The 17,990-nt window shown below is 23.6% G+C and overlaps 1 protein-coding gene across 3 annotated transcripts in view; it reads left to right on the forward strand.

Moving 5' to 3' along the window:
* The window catches only part of LOC122507775, a 56,903-nt gene extending 41,388 nt beyond the window's left edge, over positions 1-15,515 (forward strand). For all 3 annotated transcript variants that reach the window (XM_043620679.1, XM_043620678.1, XM_043620677.1), the window contains 4 exons: positions 6,854-7,113; positions 7,895-8,014; positions 11,133-11,567; positions 14,427-15,515. In XM_043620679.1, the coding sequence (XP_043476614.1) occupies positions 6,854-7,113; positions 7,895-8,014; positions 11,133-11,567; positions 14,427-14,703 (1,092 nt within the window). In that variant the 3' untranslated portion in view covers positions 14,704-15,515. The remainder of the gene's footprint in view (positions 1-6,853; positions 7,114-7,894; positions 8,015-11,132; positions 11,568-14,426) is intronic.
* Positions 15,516-17,990: the final 2,475 nt, after the last annotated feature.

Consider the following 17,990-nt stretch of genomic DNA (forward strand, 5'->3'; position numbering starts at 1 on the left):
TAGGTATTACAACAAAATAAAAATATAGCTACATGTATAGCGTATTAAATATTTTCTGCTACATTTCATATTTGGAGCAATATCGTTTGGAAAAGTTTTCTACTTTTAAAATCGATTGGTTAGAAGTTGTCGTTGGTTTATTGTTAAATTCTTAGCAGGATTTTTCTGTTACAGTACAAGAAATTTCTTATCGAATTTTATAAATTCTCTCCAAATTTGAAGTAGTAAAAATATTTACTAATTTGAATTAGTTACTGACTTTTTGCTCTTGAATTAGTAAATTTTACCAAAAGTTAGAAGGAATGATTAGGTATTTATTAGTAATAATTTTTATTGAGTCTTAAATATATAGTAACAATAATAATTCTTATAAAAATTTTGCTACACATAGAAAACTTGAATTTTCCTATTCTAGAGAAACTTATAGTTGTTCTGGTGAAGCTTCATTTTCTTGTACGGGTTTAAAATTTATATATATTAACTAATTAAGGCACTTTTAAAGACTAAAAGTTTAGCTTAAAATTGCTTGACTTCTTCGGTTTAGGGGTAACAAATTTTTTTTATGAAAACTTTGCGAATTAAAAAAAAACGTTCAATTTCATTTCTATTTTTGACAATAGTAATTAAACTTTAAAGAATATGTAATGGTTAAGACCAGTAAAAAATTTTTTGACTAACAATTGTTAGTAAACAGAAGATGAAGTTCGCTCTAAAACTAATTTTTCATCTTCTGTTGATTATCGGCTGTGGTTACTTTTTATGAATTGTGAATTAAATTAATTTTGATGACCCAGATATTAATTGGAATTGTTCTAGCAATAGTTAGAGACCAAGTAAAAATGATTTGTCTAATAATTGTTAGTAAACAGAAGGTAAAGTTCGCTCAAAAATAATTTTTCATCTTCTGCTGAGTATCGGCTGTGGTTACTTTTTATGAATTGTGAATTAAATTAATTTTGATGACCCAGATATTAATTGGAATTGTTCTAGCAATAGTTAGAGACCAAGTAAAAATGATTTGTCTAATAATTGTTAGTAAACAGAAGGTAAAGTTCGCTCAAAAATAATTTTTCATCTTCTGCTGAGTATCGGCTGTGGTTACTTTTTATGAATTGTGAATTAAATTATTTTTGATGACTCAGATATTATTTGGAATTGTTTTAGCAGTAGTTTGGGAGCAGTAAAAAATTTTTTGACTAAAAATTGTTAGTAAACAAAAGATAAAGTTTATGTATTTGGAAGTTTAAAAAAATTTTAGAGCTGAATATGTGTTAGTGGGTCAGAAATTTTTTTAAATTTTTGACTAGAATTTCATAAGTATTGATTTGGAAAATTCTGGAAAAAGCCTGGAATTTTATATTTATCATTTTGTAGCAACCATGTTCATCAACTGTTTATTTAAATTAAATAAATATTTTTATTTAAGAAAAAAATACTTTTTTATACATCAGATGAATAAACCTAAAATTAAAATTTATAAAACAAAATAGAGTAGTAGATTGAAACATAATTTTTCCCTGAGTGTATTTTGGAAAAGGTGCATAAATTGAGTGGATATTAGAAGAGTGGTTTTCCTCTAAATGTGAGATTAATTTTTTTGGCGAAATTAATTGAATTTTAGAAAAATTTAAAATGAAATTTCTGATAATTTTGAATTCGATGGCACGAGAGTTCTTTCAAATTCAATGAGGGGACATTGGAGTACCAAATTTTTTAATGAATTCAAAGTTTTATTAGAAGATTCCAGAAACTCTTATGTTTATACGTTACAAAATAACTTCTTTTATTTCAATAAATTGTTTTGAATCGTCAAGAATGAGGAAGCATAATTTTAGACACATTGTTAACAATGAAGAAAAACAACTTAGGAAGAAATTATGAAAGTGAGTAATGAAAGACAGACTGTCAAAATCTGTTTAACTATTGTACTTGAACTTTCTAATTTCTATTGAAGAAAGAACTTGTTAACAATTTTTTATTTTCTGTAACGGATATAGTTTGATAAACTTTTACTCCCTTCTGGAATAACTTTATTATTTTCGTTATTCCTAAACAACAAAAAAAGTAAATAAATATAAATAAATAAATAAAAAGAAATAAATAAAATGAATAAAAAAATAAATAAAATAATAAATAAATAAAAAAGAAAGAAAGAAAACAATGCTTTTATAAGGAAGCAATAAGCAAAAGAACAAATGCTTTTCTCCCAAAAAAAAAATATCTATTTAAGTTCCCACAGAAATTGATAAAATTATATATGCACAGCAATTAATTATCGAACAGGAAATATTAAAAATATTTTTGCAAAAATTTGAGTATTAAAAATTCAACGAATGCTAGAAATGAAAGCAATTGTTTATATTTCCGTCTGGAATTAAATTGACTGACTAATACAGCGGGATATATATGTGAAATCACGCGGAACGGAACTGATAAATCGAGTTTCAAATGTAAAAAAAATAAAAATTCCCCTAATACCTCAATCTCATTGCACATAATTATCGGTATACATATAGAGTTGCAATGAACTCTGTCCTGTCGTTAATAAAGTCATTGTAATGACAAAAGGGTTCTCTTCGTGATCTATAAATCATTTTCTGATTCCCTATCAAGATTTAATTCAATATCTTGATAGTATATACATCATAATTAAGAAGTTCGTAATTTTTATTGAATGATTTCTGTCTGAATGAACACAGGTACGCAAAAAGAAAAGAGAAACCTGTGTGCTTGAGTAATCTATTATTTTGCAAAATATAATGCATATTGTTTGAAATGAAGGATCGTTAAAATCGAATTAAGATTTTTTTTCTTTCTCTTGGGAAAATTTATTTGATTCACAAATCATTCATTGTGTTTATCAAAAAAATTTTGTAGAATTTTTTTTAGCATGATTCTACGTAGAATTTATAGTGTGCACTATATGCAGAATTTCTCTGAAACAATTCAATAGAATTTCTACTTGAATTCTAGTACCGAAATATTATTGAAATTTACACAATTATTTTTTTGTGGATACTAATTAATTTCCTAATGATATATTAAAATCAAAATAATATTAAATTAAGAAATAGAAATTATGTAAATTATTTCCTTACGAAAATTGAATATTTTTGCAGACAGGATGATATGAAAGAATACGATGATTAATATAGTTAATTAATTAATTAATAATTAATATTAAAATAAAGTATTTTTAATTATAAAAAAATTGCTAAAAAATGTAAAAATGTAAAACTTTTTCGACAGGGTTATTAAGTAACAGTATATTTATTTGATTGATTTTTTAACTTGGAGTCAATTTATATTTGAAGCAACTAAATTTTTTGTCTTCAATGAAATATGGATAATTATTGATGTTATTTTATTTATAAGTTAATGTCAACACATGTGTCGGATTAAAATAATGAACAATAAATATATTTTGGTGTAATTCGTTTTTATCTCGCGCGTGGCTAATTTAATCAATTATTTGGTATGGTTCATTTATTTTTTCGTCATTGACCCATGAGAATTTTCATGGCTGTCCTCGATGACAGAAGAAATAATTTCGAGGTTGATTTCGCCCACATTACCAGATTACCGTGAGAGCGCCCACGTTTTGCGCCGTTAGCTCCCGTTTCGACTCAATTGCAAAGATTGAATGTATGTATGTATATATATACAACATTATAAATGCTGAATATTAATCGACAAGATTTTCGCCGATTATTTCGTATTATAGACGTTATGTAAAATTGATTCTTTTTTTTGGGAAGATTTGAAATTTTAATAACAGGTGCGCGGGTCTTGATTCGATGTTTTTGCGAAATAGGAAACAATGTGAATATATATTGAGATTCAGAGAAGCGTGATGGCTTTCTTATTACCTAGTTATTATTTTTTTAAATTATTCAAATCGTTTTGTATATGGTTGGAAAATTTCTTCTGAGTATAGAAAATGAAATTGTGAATTTCAAATTTTTTTGTTCGATAGTAGTTATTTGGTTCAATGTCGATGAATTTTTAGCTGAAGCATGTAAACAGGGTTGACTTGCAGGTCAGGGAAATCAGGGAAAAAGTCAGTGAGAGTGAAAACGGTCAGGGAAATGTCTGAGCAAGGAAAAAAAATACCAAATTTCTCTACATTTTCGTACGAAAATTCTGGTGTTTGTTGTTTAAAAATTCTTGAAAACCATCAATATTCTTCTTGAATTATTTTTATCACCTTAATAACTTTAAAATTGCAATAATTTTCATAACTTCAAAAAGAAACCTCGATTTTCTTTTCTATTTTTAGTACTAATTAAATTTTAATTCATTTGAATTATTTACTGAAAAAAAATTTATTTGAGTCAAATAACCAATTACTTATCGATTACGAAATAAATATTTGTTTGAATCAAATAATTTTTATTGCAATCAATTAAATGCAATTTGCTTCAGATACTGAAATTATTAGTTAAAAATACAATTTAATTGACTTAAATAATAAAATACTTAAATAAAAATTATATTTCATTTCAATTTTAAATAAATATTTATTTGATAATAGACAAGTAATCGGTTACTTGAATCAAATAATATTTTTTCAGTGTTCAAATCATTGAATTTTACAACGGAGTTGATTGTACAATTTTTAGTTAAATTTCAAATAGATTTAGAATTAAAATCTTTTTAAATAATCGCGAAAGGACCACACACAAAATACTATAAATTGGATCCTAGTCGATTTTTTTAAAACTGCTTAGAAAAGTTGTTTTTTGTGTCAGGAAAAAGATTTCCAATTGAAAAATAAAAAAAAAAATTGACTGGGATCCAATTTGTATGTATTTTGTGCGTGGTCCTTTGAAATTCTGAAAATTTAAATTTTGAAATTGAAAAAATTTTGTTTTTCTTAAATTTTAATTCTACTTCCTTCAGATAATTTAATATTTGAAAATAATTAATTGAAACATTTTTTGATACAATTGAAATTTCATAAAGTAATATTGATAATAATTCATTCTTTTAAAGAATTTGATTTTAATTTCATATTAAATTAAGTTTTTTATTAAATTTTTAATTTAGTTTCATTTTAATTGGAAATTTTGAAAACAATTGAATTTTGCGATGTAATTTTAACAATTGAAGCAATGTATTCAGAAATGAATATATTACATACAATTTTTTTTATGCATCTAATTATTTTTAGAATGATTTAAATTTTTGTAGGCTTTTAAAAGATTTAAAAAAAAATTTTAAACTTATCTTGAAAATGCGATAAATTCTTTATAAAACTTCTGGAAATTATAAAAATTTAATTGGAAGTCAAAATTTTAAAAAGTTTCCTATTTATGTAAAAAAAAGTTGTTGAAATGTATTGTCTTGTTTTTATTATTATTATTATTATTATTATTATTATTATTATTATTATTATTATTATTATTATTATTATTATTATTTCTGTATTTTTTACCGAAACCCTTAACAAAAAAAAATTATCATTATTATTATTATTATTTGTTTTACTATTATTATAATTTTAATTAAATTTTTTATTGACTCCAAAAAAGATATTTTTGTGGAGTTAAACCAATTTTTCCACTTTTATTCCTTTTTTTAGAAAATTCAATTATACACAATAAATATTTTTAAATTTATTAGTATAAATAATTATGTAAATTATAATTTTACGCATGGTAAATATGCAAATTTAAATCTATATAGTTTACTTTTATTTGAAGCAATGAAAAAGGGAATAAAAAATTAAGTGGATGACGCGCTTTACTAGAACGCAAAATGGTTTAATGATGACACTAATTGTGTGGCCTCACCTTAACCGAGCCCACAAAATTCTACTCTGTTTGCGTAACAATTCTTTCGAGAAATCTTGTTTCACCGAACTTTTTTGCATTATAGATTGCTCGGAAAAATTAATTTTAAATTGACGTATGTATGCATTATACGAGAATTTACAAAATTATCTCTTGTTTACATATTTCTCCTAAGATATTTTTATAGTGATCAGACTGTTTTTGAATCTAGGGATCAAAGAGTGTAATATTATCTATTCTATATTTTTTACTTTGTCACTCTGAAATTATTTTTTAGACTTAATATTTTTAGATAAACCTTGGTTTATTAAACAATCAGCAATAGTTTAGTTTCTTTATGAAACTTTATATTATTTTTTAAATTTCTTTTTATGTTTTATCGTGTAAAGAAAAATTTGCTTAAACTAATTTTTATCTGAAAGTGTAGTAATTTGTATTTGTATTTTTGTATTTGTATTTGTATTTGTATTTTTGGATATGTGTATTTTTCTATTTGTATTTTTGTTTTTGTATTTGTTTTTTTTTGTGTTCGTATTTTTGAATTTGCATTTTTATATTTGCATTTTTGTATTTGTATTTTTATATTTGCATTTTTGTATTTGCTATTTTGTATATGTTTGTATCTTTTTACGGATAAAAGGTTTCATCTAGAACAGCAATAAGTTTTTCTAGGATCGAAAAAATCTTAACAGAATCAACTAAAATTTTCTCTAATATTTTTTTAGCTGTTCTAGGTAAAGCTTTTCTTCTGCATTAGCAAAAAGAACTATTTTTAACCCCAACGAAAATAATAAAATATTTTTCTTTTATTCAATGTTTTAACAAGAAAGGTTGACGTTCTTTGTAAAGAACTAAAGTGAATTGATGAAAGTGCTTTATTGAACAATGAAATATCAATAATAATAAATTATTCCGGAAGGAATAGTACCTATATAATTAATTTCCCATTAGTAAGTTTTCATTTCTTTTCTTTTTTTTCCTGCGGGTATAAATTAATTTCGCATTAATTGTCTAAATATTTATTTACCTATTTAACAAGAATTATTCCTTTTTTGTAGGTTTCGGTTTACTGCTTGACTGCAGACGAAATCGAAGCTGAAAGGAGCGGATGGAATTTAACTCCAAACACGCAATATCACATTCAAACGGACGAAGGTCCCGAGAGATTTTTCCGGTTCCAAACTCTGAATGGACAGTACCGGAAGGAGAAGAGATTAGCTGACGGTACTGTTATCGGTACAGAGGGATGGCTCGATCCTTTAGGTTATTTGCGAATCAAAGATTACATCGCCGATCAACAAGGATTCCGAATCCTTAAGTATGTTTAGCATTTTTTACAGAACAAAAATTCTAGGCACAGAATTAACATTTTGAATCGAATTTAATTTTTAATTTTTTTAATTCGATTTAATTAATAATTTATTCGATCAAAAGTTTTAGAGGAAACCCAAATTGCTGCAAGATTACTTGCTGTATGGAAAAAATACCTTTAAACAAAAAATTTTCTATTTTTAAAAATATTTGTTTAAATTTTTCTGTGAATTCGATGAAAAGAAGAGAAAACCCAATGAAGGACAGAGTAAGGAAACAGTGTCAAACATAAATCCTCCTGAGAACCCAACCTAACAATAATACCATTGGTATTTTGTAACCGCATACGTTTATTGTACTGTATAAATATAAATACACAGGATAGCGAATGATCTTTGCCGTGATTTCGCAATGACCTCGTGTCCTGATATTAATCGACACTGCAATTCGTTACACTCAACACTGCAATTTGTTCGGATCCTTCTTTTCAGCTTCCGACACATCAAGAAGTTTTGTTGATTACAGGATTTCCTGTCCTATTAATTTCCATCTTAAATTACTATCATCTCTATTTGTCATATAAATTAATTATAAAGATGTGATTATATTTGTCACGGTAAGAAATTAGTTAAAGCACACATTTTTTTCTTCTTTCAATTCACATGCAATTTTAACATTATATGGGAGAGATAATTATAAAAACTCTCATTAACGTATATCAAAGGAGGCAGAAGATGTTATTTTCTTTCATTAATTATATTTCATGTTTTTTTCTTCTCTTTTTGTAGATCGAAAATGGTGTTTGTTGGCAAAGAACGACCGATACAGGATGCGGTTTCAATTTCGAAAAAAGTGCCTCCTCAGAGTGGAATTTTGGTGAGGCCGAGAAGGCCGCCTAATCCTTTCAGGTAATTTTTTTTTATTTGTTGAATTTTTGGTAAATAATTGCATATTTGAATCAAACATAATTATTTTTGTTATACAGTCAACCAAAAATTATTTTTGAATTGAACATATTAATTTTGATTCAATAAATAATAAGTTTGATTGAATAAAAATTACTTTGAATTACTTTGAATTTTATAACTTTGATGTTCTAAAATATATTTAATACAAACATATTTTTTTGGTTGACGACATATTTTTGGATTAAAAAAAAAAAATTCTCTCAGTGAGACTGCAGACATTTTTAACACCCTTTATACTATTTTTTAAAAAAAAGAAAACTTTTTCGACTTTTCGTCCCAAAAAAACAACAAAATATCCCTTTTTGTTATAAAATAGAATTTATTGCGATTTTTGTAGTGCGAAAAATAATTATACTCAAATATAGCAACAAAAAACCACTTTTTTGGTATAAAATGCAACTTATTTCGATTTTAATATGTAGAGAAAAAAGTATAACTATAGTCAAATTTAAAAAAAATTACTTTTGAATAATTTTTTTATGATAATTAAATTTTCGACTTATATTTAATTCAAAAGTTTGTAAATAATTGAAATTGATCTGAAAAATTTTATTGAAAATAATTGATTTTGTTTCAAATAGTTCATTCAAATTTTTTAAAACTAAATTTCAAAGAATTTTAATAACAAATTCTGAAAATAAGTGAATTCTCAAAAATTTTAATAAAAAATCTTCAAGTGAAAATTACTAAAAATTATCTTGAAAAAATTATGTTAAAATATTTTTTATAAAAGTAATTCTTAGAATCTTATCCATTAAATAATCTTTTAAAATTCAATTATTTTTATTTAGTTTTAACAGCATGTTTCCGAAAATTTAAATGTTAATAACAAACAATAAAAATATTACGATTTTTTGAAAACTCTAATTTTTTAGATTTAATATTCAGATTTTTGAGAAGTTTTGTCGATTTTTCAGAAAATTTTCTAAATTTGTAATAAAAAATTCTTATTCAAAATATTGATTATAGTTTTTTTTCAAATGTTCAAAAATATTTTAAGAAATAATTATTTTCTCAGAGTCATACTACAATATTTAAAAAAAACTGATTCATAGAAATTTTTATTATAATTTTATTTTATTAAACTTCAACTATTTGAAACTTTTTCAATTCTGCACTCTTTTGGTTACATATTTTCAGTAATTCATCGTAAAAAGTATTTTTTAAAAGAATTATAAAAAGTGTTACATTTATGTAATCATTATAAAAAATTGAATTTTCCTGTTTAAATAATTGAATTCTCTAAAAATTTTCGGAAAATTATTAAAAATAATTGATTTACAAAAGAAGTTTTGTTAAAAGTTTTGGAAAATAATTAAACTTTTAAGTTGGCGCAGCAAAGTTGTAATTTTAACATTTTTCAAAAATTCAATTATTTTCAGAAAATTAAAAATTTTATTTTTCAAAAAATCTAATTGTTTATCTTATTATTAAAATTTTTTAAAAATCATGTCTTTTTAAATTTATAATTAAAATTCATCAACAAAAACTTGATTATTTTTTAACATTTTCTAAAAATTCTTTCAAAAATTTCAAAAAATTTCAATTATTTTAGAAAAAATTTACTAAATTTCAATTATATGGAAATTTTTAAATTATATATAAGTAAAATATCAATTGTCTTTTAAAAATTGAATATAAAATGGATTTTTACAAACTTATAATAGAAAATTTTTAAAATGAGTTTTTAAAAGAATAATTATTCAAACTTTGAAGTGGGTATAACAAAGTTGTAATTTTAAAATTTTTCAAAAATTCAACTATTTCAGAGAATTAAAAATTAAATTTTTCAAAAAATTTTAATTGTTTAGAAATAAATTTACGTGCCAGTAACGAATCACTTTGTCACAACTTATCCTTAAAATTTTTGAGAAATCATGTCTTTTTATATTTATAATTATATTTATAATTTTTATATTTTTGGTTATTAATATTGAAAATAATTGATTTTTACAAACTTATAATAGAGGATTTTTAAAATAAGTTTTTTAAAAGAATATTCAAATAATTTTTCAAAGACAATTGATTTTTTAATTGTATATAATTAAAAATTTCTATATAATTAAAATTTAGTAAATTTTTTCTAAAATAATTGAAATTTTTTAAAGAATTTACTTTAATAGGAAAAAAAACAAAGACTTACAGTCAATTATTATAAAAAATTGAATTTTTCTATTTAAATAATTGAATTCTCGAGAAACTTTTTAAAGATTATTAAAAAATAATTAATTTAGAAAAACTTTCATTAAAGATTTCAGAATATAATTGAATTTGATTTAAAATTGAAATTCAAAAAATTTTAATTCCAGTAGAAAAATAATTAACAAGTTCCTAAATATTTGTTTATTATAATTTTTCAAGTTTTTAAGAATTTAATTTAAGTCTGTTGAAGGTCATCAGGAAACTATAAAATTCTTTTTTTTATAACACTAAGTAAAGTAAGGGAAAAAATTTTCACAAACTTTTAAGTAATGAAAAAATTGTTTCCTGTCCTTAAAAGTTACGGCTTCTTTATCTACTAATTGCTATCAAGAGTGAAACTGTTTTCAATGATATAAAAATAGGTGTGAAACTGATTCCAAGTGAACTGTTAAATAACAGGTGCATATCCAGTTTGTATACCACTTTTTTTTGTTTATTTATTTCTATAATCTAAGTTTATCTATTAATTTAATATATTATATCCATTTGGAAAGTCTACCTTGACTGTTCGTAAATGTCTTATATCCCGCGAATGACCATAAGCTCTTTTACCTCATTGGCAACATTATCCAGTCCCCCATTATAAATAAAAATGTTTTTTCCCTCTATTTTCGCATTTTACAACTCTTGTGTAGATACCTGTTTAAAGCACTATAAGCGACATCCGGACCACCCTATACCTGTAATTTATCGATAATCACTACAAATTTCTTAGGCTTTTTACGTTAATCTTTATATTAGGTTGACGAAGGTCACATGCATATATTTTAACCCCAAGCAACACACGCAATTACGCACTTGTGCTGCTTCGTTTATTTTATTATCCTTTAAATCGTGGGTGTTTTATTTTCCACAGGCAACCAGAAATAAAGGACGTGTCTGGCAACAGCATCGAGGTGAATACTGTTTCACCATTAAGGAGTTATTCTCCATCGACATTGTCGCCGGCAGTCTCCGTTTTGCAATACGATCATCCAGTGCCAACGACATTCAGACCAAAAGTTTATCCCTTCACGACACCGTCGCCCTACGATGATGGATTTAATGCTAATTCAAACTACCTCTCAACTGGACATCAAATTCAGAATCCATTCATCAATCCCTATGAAAGATCGTATTCGTATCGAGTACCGCAACCTGCTGTGATTGTTGAATCGCCAAATTTTAATGATGATCAGTTGCAGGCCGCGAGCCATGTGAGAGTGGCACCTACTGGTTTTAGGGGTTACAGGCTGGCGAATAACACTGTCAATAGCAAACGATACTCTAGGTATCGACCAGAAATTGCCAGGTTTGATTCAATTGTCTTTATTTTAGGCATTCATTTTATATACCACAATTTATTATTTTCAATGAAGAGGGGATTCCATAAAGATTATTAGTCATCTCTCGATAATTAAACTTTCGATAAATTGGAGTTGCAGGAATCATATAGTTTGCTATACCTATTCACCTTTTTTTACCAAAAACCTTTTACCTAAAATTTTGTAACTTATTTTATTGTTAAATATGTCAGTTACTATTTTTTTGTCCCAAAAAAGCAAACATAAAATTAGTAAAAAGTCAGAGGGAATTATTTTCTCAGTCCTTGTTAGACACACTGCTTAAATAAGTAAAGTGTTTTTAAAGAGCCCAAAAATAATGACGCTAATGCCATAAAAAAGAAAAAAAAATGTTGAATTTTAAGAAATTCGGTTTTACAAATTTTTGAAAAAATTAAATAATTTTAAATTTTTTAACAAAGAGTGGAGACTATTAAATAAGTAAAGTGTTTTTTAAGAGCACAAAAATAATGAAGCTAAATGTCATAAAAAAGAAGAAAAAATGTTGAATTTTAAGAAATTCGGTTTTTTGAATTTTTTCGATTTTTTGATAATTTTAGATTTTTTACCAAAGAGTGGAGACTATTAAATAAGTAAAGTGTTTTTGAAGAGCCCAAAAATATTAAAGCTAAATGTCATAAAAAAGAAGAAAAAATGTTGAATTTTAAGAAATTCGGTTTTTTGAATTTTTGATAATTTTCGATAATTTTAAATTTTTTACCAAAGGGTGGAAACAATTAAATAAGTAAAGTGTTTTTGAAGAGCCCAAAAATAATGAAGCTACGTGCCATTAAAAAGAAGAAAAAATGAAAATGTTGAATTTTAAGAAATTCGGTTTTTTGAAGATTTTATAAAATCCATGCGTAATTTTGTAGAAAATTTTTTGAATCCACAACAAAATTTGTCAAATGAAAAAATTGATTTTTACAATTTTTTAAGCATTTAAAAAAAAAACTTTGATTTTACACTGAAAATGCTAAAAAAATTCCATTATTATTATTTAATTTTTTTATTTGAAAATTCATTTGTTTATTTTTCTAACTAATTTTTAATCAGATAATTAATTTAATATTCTTATCGTCATTTTTTAAATATTTTATACTGAAGTTAGTTAGAAAAATAAAGAAATGAATTTTCAAATAAAAAAATTGAATACCTAATATAATGGTATTTTTTAGCATTTTCAGCGTAAAAAGCAAAATTTTTTTAAAATGCTTCAAAAATTGTAAAAATCTATTTTTCGTTTGGAAATTTTTTTCTGGATTGAAAAACATATTTTCTACAAAATTACTAATGGATTTCAAAATCTATTAATTTTTAAGGAAACTAAAAATTCAAAAAGGATCAAATTATTTTCTGACTTATTTTAGTTTTTTGACCATTAAATTCCTCACAAAAAATTACTATAAAAAACTCTACTCAATTATTATTATAAAAACAATTTTTGGAATATTTAAATTATTTTCTTGATATAATTAAAAATATCTGTGCACTCTCCCCTTGAATCCAATTTAGTTCTAAAGGAATTGAATTTTTCAATGTTAAATATACATAAGAAAGGTAAAAATTGAAAAAATAATTTATTAGCTTTAAATGGAATTTTTTTATCATTTCTGAACTTAAATGAACTTAGCAATCACAAAATTATAGATTTTTATTTCTTTTTGTTTATTTTAAATGATTCAATTCATCCAAGTTTCAATGAATTTTGACTTAAATTTCTTGTAGTATTTCTTGATTAAAATTGTAATCGATCAAAATTTAAATTCATAGTAAAATTCTGATTTAATTTTCACTTTAATTAAACCAAAATTCAATTTGTGCAAAGTTCATTCTATTCAAAATGTAAATTATTCAACTTTGAATACAATAATATAATAAAATTTTATTGTTAAATTATCTAAATTTTGAACTACAGTTATCTCTTGATAATTGAACTTCACATAAATTCAATTCCTTTATAAAATGAAATTGATTTTGAATTCTTAAACAAAATTTTTATACTAAAAACATTATTGATTAATAAAGCCTTCAATAATTTGAATTTTTTATGTCCCTTGAGATTTAATTTATCGAGAGTCAACAGTATTCAAGTTTTAACTATTGATAAAATATTCCAATATTATTTAAAAACAAATGAATTAATTTTCTTCTTCACAATTTTTTGTCGCCTTCTTGTTACCTATTTTTGGAAAATAATTGATCTTTTTACCTATTAAAAAAAAAACTAATTATTCCTGAAGATAATTTAAACGAATTTTGATAAGTACTAAAAACATTCAAAAAATGAAACTTTGATAATTTGAATTATTTATGTGCCTTCAAAACTGATATATTTTTGTTACAAAATAAGTAAAAGAAAAATCGGTTTTAACAAATAGCAAATTATTAGTGAGTATAGTCGACTATCGATAAATTGAATCTCAAGGGACGTAGAAAAAATTTTAATTAGCGAAGTTTTTAATTATCGAATGTTTTTGGTATCAGAAAAAAAATCAATTTCAATTTATGGGAAGTTTAATTATCGAGAGATGACTGTATCAAATTTCCAGTTCGTCAGATTTTTATTTGTTCGAATTTTTATTTACAGAATTTTTTATTTGCAAAAATTATTATTTGTTAGAACTCTAATTGATAAAATATGGATTGACAGAATTTTCAATTCTCCGAACAAATATTATTGGACAAATGAAAATGAGAAGGTATTTTTATTGGAATATTCATGCACCCCATAGAAAATTTTAATACAATTTTTAAGAAACTTTTTCATTTTTATCAGAAGTGTTCTCATTAAAATTTTATATAATAAATTTTTTTTAAATTTCTAGGCGTGGATCAGTGAGATATCAAGAATATCCTGCATACGATGGTCATCATCAGACAGCTGATGGATTTCAATATTACCTCAAAACACATTATCACGAAGAAGAACAAAAGCCAAATGATAAAACAGTAGGATCCTTTGGATATGTCGATCCATTTGGTATCAGAAGGGTAGTTTATTATAAAGCCGATCCTCAAAATGGTTTTGTTCACAAGAAAAACAATAGATACGTTGGTTTCAATTCAAAACCATACGATCCAGTTTCCACTGGTTCACATTGATAATAATTCAACGACCGAATTTTATTTTAAGACTAAATTCCATCTAGAGATGAGACGAGAATTTTTCTACTTTTTTTTTTTTTGTTTTTTCTATACTTTTTGTATTTTTTATTTAATTTTTTCCTATTTTTTCACTTTTGTTTAAATTAAATTAAATTTTTCATTTGTAGTTACAAATGAAAAATTTAATTAAAAAAAGTAAATATTAAAAGTTCTCGGCATATTTCTGCAATTGGAATTTACGTTCTTCTGGCAATTATATTGCCAACGCCATTTTTTCTGTGAGTGATTTCATAAAATGTAATTTTGTCAGGACTAGTAAAAATCTACTAAGACAGTGGACTCTAAAATTTAAAAAAAAGATTCTCGATTGTTTAGAATCATCTGACAAAATGACAACTAGTTCCTTAGGGACACTTGAAACCTAATTAAGTAGACTAAGTTGAAGTTCACAACGTTGATCAACGAAAAAAAAATTGTTCACTAAGTAAATTAATTAAAAATTACTCAGCAATATTGACACAAAAATATTTAGAAAAAAAAGATTGATGTTTATGTTTTGATAATAATTATTTTACAATTAAATATTAAATTAAAAATAATACTTAATTGCATTAAATAAATTTTTTTCGTTGATCAACGTTGTGGACTTTAACTTTGTTTAAGCAGCTCTGAGATAAAGGAACGAGCGTTTTTTACATTAAAAGTATTTAATTTCCCTTTGTTAGTTATTTATCGTCTTAAAGTAATGAAAGTCAAGTCTGAAATTTGACTATTATTTAACTAATAATACATTATGGTTTAAAATTATTGTACGTAACAATAATTATTAATTTATAATTATTATTAATTCACAATTATTTTAATTCAGAATAATTATTATGATAATTATAAATTTACAATAATTATTAATTAATGATAATTATAAATTTATAATAATTATTAGTTGATGAAAATCATTAATTTATAATAATAATTATTAATTCGTAATTATTATTAATTCGTAATTGTTATTAATTAATAATTATTATAATTTATAATTATTATTCATAAATAATTATTATAAATTATTCTGATAATTATTAATAATTATACAATATTAATTTTTAACGCAAAAAACGCTTGTTAATTTAAACTATATAGTGAATATTTATATATACAATATACTTAAACTCGACGTGCCAGTCGATGAATTTCATCCACTTATAATATTTTAATTAAGTTTTTCGTTAGACAATAAAAATATGCGTGTGTGAGTGTGAATTGAAATATTGTATAATGTATAAGTGCTTAGAGTTCAAAATATCTGAAGAGTTCAAACAAAATTGACGAAATATTTTTTGACTACAAATATATTCCTTTAAATAATTGATAAATTAAAAAGAACACGATAATTTTATTTATTTATTTATTTGAATGCAATGAGAAATTTTTTATTATTGAAGGAATTAAGATTTAATGAAAATAAATCTTTTCAAATAATTGTTGAACTTTGTTTGAACTTCTTTTATTGTTCTGCGTAAATGATTTCGTGTGAAACATACGACTTGGGTGCTTTCGATTTTTCAAATCGATTTTTGAAGTTTTGTTAGAAAATAATAATTTTTAAAAATAATTTTAATAGTAATAAAATAAATTATTTTTTAAAAATAATAATTTTTAAAAATAATTGATTATTTTTTAATAATTTTTGATTATTTTCTAATCAGTCTTCATTGAGCCGATTAGAAAAATGGACTTTTAATACGCTTCATAATTTAAATATTAAAATTGAACTAAAATCGGAAACTTGCAATTTCCGGTAAATTATATATTTTTTATAGCTTAGAACACTAGACGCTTTAGAATTAAGAATAACAAATTGACTACTATAATTATAGTAGATATTTGTAGCAATTATCTTGCGCTTCAATTTTACGTTTATTAGTTTAATTTTTTTAATTTTTAATTTTTTTTTTATTTCTTGAACTTATTCCCAATATTTGGTATAAATACAGTCACATTACCTATCTTTCTGTAAATAATATTTTTATCAAATACATTTTCGAATAATTTAGAATTTTAAATTTCGGTTAATCTATAAATTTGCGAATATTCAACTCTTGAATTTTGAATCTTCGCAAAATTCTTTCTGAACTTAAAAGAAATTTGGAAATACTGATTTAAAAATCGAGAGTGCTTTTGAATTTTGAATGTATGCAAAAATCTTTCTAAACTTAAAAGAAATTTGCAAGTTTTATTGATTTAAAATTCGAGAGTAATTTTAAAAATCAAGAATAATGGAGTTTGTTAGATAAAAGATATTTAAAATCGTTTTCCTATATTTTACGATTTATATCAGATCCGTTTTCATTTTATGACTTAATTTTCTTCTAAACGTTCCAAAGTAAAATTTCAATATTACACTGTAATTTTTGTGCAAATGTTCTTTATTGTGTTTGCGTCATTTTTTTTTTACTTTCTAAGAAAGTTCATGACTCGTATTCACAAAGGTCTTTTTTTCTATAAATATATAAATAATTTTATGAAAACATAAATTTATCTTGATTAAGGTATACATAAGAATTGAAACCTTAAAGAATTTCCAACAAACTGAATTTCAATGCAGTCAGTGTTGTATTTATGTCCCAATTAATGTTTGCAATATTAAAAGGTCAAAACGCTTCTAAACTATAAGTTTGAATAATCTTTTATAATTTTAAATTAACATTTTCTCAATCGCTATTTTTCTTTTATGAGAAAAAAGAGTCAAACATCTTCTGAATATTAAATTGAGAAAATTAAATTTTTTTATTATCACTTTTATAATATTTTTTTATAATTATTCTCTCTAAGTTTGAATTAGAGAAAAGTCTCTGCTAATTAGAATTTTGTATAAATTTCTACTAACTCTTAGTAATTTTTCCCTAAAAATTTTGAAATTACTAAATGACGGAGTAATTTACTAAAAATTAGTAGAAAATTTAACAAACTTAGATTAGTGGACTTGTTACTAATTCAAATTTAGAAAAATCGTTTACAAAATCTAAAATAATTTTGTGTATATGATTAATGATTAATAATAATAAAAAAAAGTAATAATTGTAATTTCCAATTTATTAATTGAACGAAATTATTTAATTTTCTAACAATATTTATAAAAAGCGATAAGAGCAGTTGATTGATCTCTCCTTTGCTTTATCGAATAGTTTAAAAAGAGAAATTAGAATTTAATCATGCGAGAAGTTTTCTAGCTTGTAGTAGTCCGATACCTCGAAATAATGTTGTATCAATTTTTTTTTTATTTA

This window comes from Leptopilina heterotoma, unplaced genomic scaffold, assembly GCF_015476425.1.
Source record: "Leptopilina heterotoma isolate Lh14 unplaced genomic scaffold, ASM1547642v1 Lhet_51, whole genome shotgun sequence".
NCBI lineage: Eukaryota > Metazoa > Arthropoda > Insecta > Hymenoptera > Figitidae > Leptopilina > Leptopilina heterotoma.